Source organism: Rhincodon typus, chromosome 14 (genome assembly GCF_021869965.1).
Source record: "Rhincodon typus isolate 14 chromosome 14, sRhiTyp1.1, whole genome shotgun sequence".
NCBI lineage: Eukaryota > Metazoa > Chordata > Chondrichthyes > Orectolobiformes > Rhincodontidae > Rhincodon > Rhincodon typus.
This window is the reverse complement of record NC_063345.1, coordinates 69,644,883-69,652,477: the sequence shown is the minus strand read 5'-3', so window position 1 is coordinate 69,652,477 and position 7,595 is coordinate 69,644,883. Positions and strand designations below refer to the sequence as shown.

At 45.6% G+C, this 7,595-nt stretch overlaps 1 protein-coding gene across 3 annotated transcripts in view; it reads left to right on the top strand.

Annotated features, from left to right (window-relative positions):
- Nucleotides 1-6,176, top strand: part of nup62l (nucleoporin 62 like) — a 47,368-nt gene extending 41,192 nt beyond the window's left edge. For all 3 annotated transcript variants that reach the window (XM_048605100.1, XM_048605102.1, XM_048605101.1), the window contains exons 12-13: nucleotides 360-426; nucleotides 5,996-6,176. In XM_048605100.1, coding sequence (XP_048461057.1) covers nucleotides 360-426; nucleotides 5,996-6,087 — 159 coding nt within the window. In that variant the 3' untranslated portion in view covers nucleotides 6,088-6,176. The remainder of the gene's footprint in view (nucleotides 1-359; nucleotides 427-5,995) is intronic.
- The last annotated feature ends 1,419 nt before the right edge of the window (nucleotides 6,177-7,595 follow it).

Below are 7,595 nucleotides of genomic sequence, written 5' to 3'. Positions count from 1 at the left end.
CATATTCACCTAAATGTCAGTGAATATAGTCCTAAATTCTCACATTCTGAACACTTAATCTGAACTATCAACATCCTTTCTCCCCCAGCACTCCAAACACCCTCTTCACCACCCCCCCTTCCACTATTGCATAAATGCTGTCCCCTCCACACTTCAGCTCTGAAGAGTCATCTAGACTCAACTTGAGCTTGCTTCCTCTCCATGGATGCTACCTGACCTGCTACAAACTTCAGCATTTTTTGTTTTTACTGTTCAAAATAATGTGGTTTTAAGTATGGAGAGCTGACTACAGAAATTCTCTGGGTTATAATTTTAAATCAGTCATTAAATTGCTTTTCCTGTCACCTCTTCCCTTGCAGTTGCAACAAATTTGCAAGATTCTCAATGCCCACATGGATTCTCTACAATGGATTGACCAGAGTTCAGGTACTCATGACAGCTTCCTTAGGCTGTATTTTAAAGATAGGATACTTGAACGCTGGAGGTTGCCTGAATGTTAGAGATGGTGTATCCTCAGAGCTAGATGTGCTGTGGCTGCTTCCCTCTGTTTTTCTTGCTAACTACTTTTAAAAATTTTCTCCTTCCAGGTATTACTTGTGAAGGTCCCTATTAAAATTGAGTATTAACATTGGTGCCTACTGGATAACATTTGATTAGCTTATGGGTACAAATCCTAGTCCAGAAATTTCAGCATATTGAAACTGGTAGTCTAGTATGGTACTTGGGGGAAGTGGTGTGATGCATGAGATTTTAAACAGACTCTGGTTTTCCTGGGTGTAACATTTCCCAAAGTGCTATTTTGAAGAGCAGGGAGCTCTGATAGTCTCTTGCCCAATGTTTACCACTCCAGCAACATCAAAGAACAATACAGCACAGAAGCAGGCCCTTCAGTCCTCCAAGCTTGTGCTGACACATTTTGCCCTTCCATTCTAAAACTGTTGTCACTTACAGGATCTGTATCCTTCTGTTCCCTTCCTATTCATGTCTTCATGGTGCTTCTTGAATGCTGCTATTTTGTCTGCTTCCACCATCACCTCTGGCAGTGCATTCTGGGCAGTCGCCACCCTTGCCTTGGAACCTCTTACGTTCCAGTGCAGGCAAACCCAGGCTATCCAAGTGTGGAGCTAGAAGAACACAGCAGGCCAGGCAGCATCAGAGGAACAGGAAAGCTGACGTTTCAGGTCGGGACCCTCCTTCGGAAATGGGAAGGGAAACTCAGAAATAAATAGAAAGAGGAGGGCTGGGGCTGGGGCTGGGGAGGTTAGGTGATATGGTGATAGGTGAGTGCATGTAGGCAGTGGTTGGGATTGGTCAGTGGGTTGGAGTGACGGGTAGGTGGGAGAGAAGATGGACAGGTTGTGTCAGGTCAAGGACGCAGGGATGAGAGGAAGGGTTAGTCATGGGATGAGGCCAGGGGGAGGAGATTTTGAAACTGGTAAAATCCATGTTTACGCCATCGGGCTGTAGGCTCCCGAGACAGAATATGAGGTGCTGCTCCTCCAGTTTGCGGGTGACGTCATTGTGACACTGGAGGAGGCCCAAGATGGACATGTCACCCAGGGAGTGAGTCTCCACTTGGCCTCACCGATGTAGAGGAGGCCACATCGGGTACAATGGATACAGTAGACCAAGTTGATGGATGTGCAGGTGAACCCCTGTCTGATATGGAAGGTTCGTTTTGTGCTTTGAATGGAGGTGAGGGGTGAGGGGTGAGGTGTAGGGGCAGGTGTAGCACTTCCTGCTGTTGCAGGGAAAGATGCTGAGGGTGGTGGGGTTAGTCGGGAGTGTGGAACGGACAAGGGAGTCATGGAGAAAGTGGTCCCTACGAAAGGCAGATAGGGGTGGGGAGGGAAATATATCTTTGGGTGTGGGGTTGGATTATAGGTGGTGGAAGTGGCAGAGAAAATGTTAGATGCAGAGGTTGGTGGGGAGAGATGTGAGGACAAGGGGGATTGTGTCTTTATTTGTTATTGTTTTTGTTGGGGCGAGGCAGAGGGGTGGAAAACGCAAGAGATGTGCTTGAGAGCATTTTCAATCACCGAAGAGGGGAAGTTACAGGATTTGAAATAGGAGGACATTGGGATGTGCAGGAGTGGAATGCCCCCTCTTGGGAGCAGATGTGGCGGAGGTGGAGGAATTAGGAGTAGGTGATCACATTCTTGCAGGAAGTTGGGTGAGCGGAGGTGTGGTCAAGGTAGTCGGTGGGCTTGAAATAGATGTCGGTTACGAGGCAGTCATCAGAGATGGAAAAAGAGTGGGGTCCAGGAAGGAGAGGGAGGTTCGGAGATGGTCCAGGTTGATGAACTGTTCAAGCTCCTCGTGGGAACACGAGGCAGCACCGATACAGTCATCAATGTAGCGGAGGAAGAGGTGGCGGATAGTGCCAGTGTAGCAGCAGAAGAGGTACTGTTCCACGTATCCTACGAAGAGGCAGGCATAGCTTGGACCCATGCGGCCACCCTCTTAGTTTGTACGAAGTGGGTGACATATCCATCCTGGGCCTCCTCCAGTGTCACAATGACGCCACCCGCAAACTGGAGGAGCAGCACCTCATATTTCACCTTAAGAACCTACAACCCAATGGCCTAAACATGGATTGTACCAGTTTCAAAATCTCCTCATCCCATGACCAACCTCCTCCTCTTCCCTGCCTCCTTGACCTGACACAACCTGTCCATCTTCTCTCCCACCTATCCGCCACTCCCACCTCACTGACCAATCCCAACCACTGCCTACATGCACTTGCCTATCACCATCCCACCTACCTTCCCCAGCCCCACCGCTCCTTTATTTATTTCTGAGCTCCCCTCCCCCTCCCCATTTCTGAAGAAGGGTCTCAACCCAAAACGCCAGCTTTCCTGTTCCTGTGATGCTGCCTGGCCAGCTGTGTTCTTCTAGCTGCACACTTTGTTATCTCTGACTCCAGCATCTGCAGTTCTTGCTATCCCAGTCTATCCAACCTTTCTTCATAGCTAAAATTCCCCATTCCAGGCAACTCCCTGGTAAACCTTTCTGTACCCCCTCCAAAGCATTCACATCCTTCTGGTGGTGTGGTGACTAGAACAGTATGCAGTATTCCAAGTGTGACCTAACTGAAGTTCTGTAGAGCTACAGCATAACTTGCCTGTCCTTGTACTCAATGACCCTTCCTATGAAGGCAAGCGTGTCATAAGCCTTTTTTTGTTTACTACCTTATCTACCTGCGCTGCCACCATCAGTGATCTGTGGACCTGCACACCCAGATCCCTCTGCGTATCAATACTCTGAAGGGTCCTGCCATTCACTGTATAATTTTCCACCGTGCTTGACCTTCCAAAATGTGTCACCTCACATTTGTCAAGATTAAACTCTATCTGTCATTGTTCTGCCCATGCCTCCAACTGATCTATATCCTGCTGTATCCTCTGACAATCCTCTTCACTATCTGCAACTCCACCGATGTTCGTAACATCGCATACTTACTAATTAGACCAGCCATGCTTTCCTCCAAATCATTTATATAGACCACGAAAGCAGAGGTTCCCCACTGATCTCTGTGGAACACCACCAGTCACAACCCTTCATTCATTCCACCGCTACCCTCTGTTTCCTGTGACTAAGCCAGTTCTGTATCCAGAACAAAAACAAAGTTGCTGGAAAAGCTCAGCAGGTCTGGCAGCATCTGTGAAGGAAAAAACAGAGTTAACGTTTCGGGTCCGGTGACCCTTCCTCAGAACAGTTCTGTATCCATCTTGCCAGCTCACCCTGATACCATGTGACTTCACCTTTTGTTCCAGTCTGCCATGACGGACCTTGTCAAAGGCTTTATTGAAGCCCTTGCAGACAACAAACTGCTTTTCCCTTGTCAGTCATATTCGTCACCTCCTCGAAAAACTCTCAGGTTGGTGAAGCATGACCTCCCCTGCATAAAGTCATGCTGTCTATTGCAAATAAGTCCATTTGCTTCTAAATGCAAATAGATCTTGTCCCTGAGAATCTTTTCCACTAATTTCCCTATTACTGACGTGAGGTTTACAGGCCTGTAATTTCCTGGATTATCCCTGCTACCCTTAAACAGGCTGTTCTCCAGCCCTGTGGGACCTCACCTGTCGCCAAAGAAGATACCCAGGAATTTGTTCTTTTGCCGCTCTCAACGTTCTGGGATAGATCCAAGCAGGACCCGGGGAATTATCTATCTTTAATACTTTGTGAGAAGCACAGCTCCTCATCCTTCTTAATAGCAACTTGGCTTAGAAATTCAACATTCCCTTCCCTGAGATCATCCTCCACCAATTCCTTGTCTTTGGTGAATACAGACACAAAGTATTCTTTCAGGACCTTGTACCTCCTCTAGCTCCACACATAGATTCTCTCCTTTTGTCCTTGAGTGGGCTAAGCCTTTCCCTGGCTACCCTCTTGCTTTATATATAAATATAAAAAGCCTTGGGACTCTCCTTAATCCCATTTGCTAATGACTTTTCATGCCCCCTTTTTAGCCCTTCTAAAGTTCTTCCCCGCTTTCCTTATATACTCCAAGAGCTACATCAGTTCCCATCTTCCTAGACCATACGTATGCTTCCTTTTTCTTTTTTGACCAAAGTCATAATGTCTCTGATCATCCAAGGTTCACTAACTTGCCATACCTATCCTTTATTCTCACAGGAACGTGCCACTCCTGAACTCTTTTCAACTACAGGTTGAAATACTCGCACGTGTCTGATGTGTATTTACCCTGAAACAGCTGCCCCCAATCAAAATTCACCAGTTCCTGCCTAATATTGTTGTAGTTGACCTTCTCTTCCCACCCCCCACCAAGTTTAACACCTTCACCCGAGATAGGATAACAGCAATTCCATAAGTACCTTAAAACTCACAATGTTCTGGTCACGGTATTAACATCAGTAAAATTCAATTGCTGCTCCCCAGTGTGTTGCTACGTCTGAGAGCTTACTGTGCGCACATTGGCTGTTGCCTTTCCTACCTTACAATAACTACTCTTTGAAAGCACTTAATTGGTTATAGAAAATTTGGAGCTATCTTGAGACTGAAGACTTGCATTTAGTTACAATTCTTTTCCCCAATTGCAACAACATAACGTAGCTGAAGTATTAGATCCTACTTGCTTGTCCAGAGACTTCAGACGTTTACATGTACTTGCTCTCAGCCTAATGTCTGGTTGCTCAATGCCACCAGCTTTGGATGAGGTGGGGGACAATCAGTGCCTGGGCTACTCAGTGATTATCATTGCTTCCCCCTCAATGCATGTGTTCCTGTATATTGCAGAACGGACAGAAGCTACCATAAGTGGAGTTCTATTTGCAGAGCACATGCAAATTTGACAGTGCAGTACAAGCTCTGGGGAATATCTTTGAAATTTTTTTATACATTATTTTCTGAGTCACAGTCATGGTGCCTGATGCCCTGTGATCACTGGTGTCCTCTGAGTAACTGGTTGCCGGTGCCTGGTTAGCTGTGAATGGGGCACCAGCAACAGCATCTGTTGGTTTCAAGCTGGTGATCATGTTGTAGTTGTCCTGAATGGTTCAGGAAAGAATGAGCAGAATTACCTTGATGACCGTGGGATTGTCTAGCAGTAAGGTTATCAATACTCAGCCAGACTAGTGTGTCAGCTCCAGTTGACCATGCTCCCTTGCAATATTGAGGAGATACCCTTTTAAAACAATTTTTCTTTACATTGTACCTTTTACTGTAATAAAACAACTCCAAGGTTCTCCACAGAAGTATTAACAAAACACCGAGCTCCACACTGGCTAAGGCTTGGTGAAAAAGGTAAGTTTTACGGAGAGTCTTCCAGGAAGAAAGTGAGGTAGAGGGGGTCTGTATGTGTCATTTGTATCCTTTTGTTCAGTGACTCCTAGTTAAGGAGCTGTAAGGGAAGAAAATTAATTCTAGACTTGCATTTGCTGGCCAACTGCAAGTACTGCAGAGCTCACCCACTTATTCCCCTTGCAAAACCTCATGTTAATATAATGCTGGCAATCTTTTTATTTCTCAGTGTTGCTGCAGAAGAAAGTGGAGGATGTCTCAAAACAGTTTGAAATCCGTCGGAGAGAGCAAGAGAGAAACTGCAGAATTACATTTGACTGAACCTGGCTGGGAATTAATTTGCACCATGAACCTGTACCATTCTTTTTTCCAATTTGTTTTCAATAAAGAATCTCATTATTGCTCAGTAACTATAAGACTGTGTGCTTGGATATAGTGTTGAGTCTAGATTTTTAAGCTGTAAACTCTTGCAGTAGGTTGGTATAGGAGATGGTAATGAAATCAGCATGGTTCCAGTCTTTGTTTGTAAGGATATTTGACTCAAGGTTGCAGCACTCTAGAGCAATCCAGTCAGTTCCAGTCTTCCACTCTACTCCTGTAGACTTGCCAGTGTATTTCCTTCAAGTGCCTGTCCACTTTCCTTTTAAAATCTGATTGCCTCCACTTCCCACCACCCTCATCATTCGCGATGTAAAGCAGTTCTGCCTCATTCATACAGTGATATGCCGCACAGAGGGCAGCAATTCAGTCCATTGTGAGCTCTAGCTCTTTGTGTAATGATATATTCAGTCCCACTGGATCTTGATCAGATGGGGAAGTGGGCTGAGGATTGGCAAATGCAATTCAATACAGATAAGTGTGAGGTGTTGCACTTTTGAAAGTCAAATCAAATTAGGACTTATACAGTAAATGGTAAGGTCCTGAGGAGTGTTGTGAACAGAGGGACCTAGGAGTACAAGTACATAGTTCGTTGAAAGCAGCATCACACGTAGACAGGGTGATGAAGGCATTTAGCCTGCTGGCCTTCATTGGTCGAGGCATTGAGTATAGGAGTTGGGATGTTATGTTACAGTTGTTTGTAAGTCGTTCGTGAGGTCGCACTTGGAGTATTGTGTACAGTTTTGGTCACCCTGTTATAGGAAAGACCTTGTTAAACCGGAAAGTGTGGAAACAAGATTTATGAGGATGTTAACAAGACTAGAAGGCCTCAGTTATACGGAGAGGTTAGCCAGGATAGGACTTTATTCCTTGGAATGTAAGAGAGGAACAGGTGACCTTATTGAGGTGTATAAAATCATGAGGGGCACAGATAGATGAATGTACATGATCTTTTTCCCAGGTATGAGGAATCGAAAACTAGAGGGCATAGGTTTAAAGTGAGAGGAGAAAGATTTAAGAAGGACCTGAGGGGCAACTTCTTCACGCAGAGAGTGGTGTATATATGGAATGGGCTGCCAGAGAAAGTTGTGGAGGCAGGTACAATAGCAACATTTAAAAAACATTTGGATAGGTACATGCAAGGGAAGGGTTTAGAGGAATATGGACCAAATGCAGGCAATTGGAACTAGCTGAGTGGGCAGCATGGACCAGTTTGGGCCAAAGGGCCTGTTTCCATGCTCTATTACTCTATGATTCTATGACGGTCTTCTGCCTATGTCGTTAGTACCAGTATGGGCCACAACCTCTGGCTACTCACTGTTGCTGTTCAGCATATCCTGTGCTAGCTTGGAGACATCCTTGACTTTGGCACCAGGGAGGCAACACACATGTTAGACTTTTCTGTGGCTGTGATTGAGATTCTACGTCCCCTTGACTATCATTAATTGAAT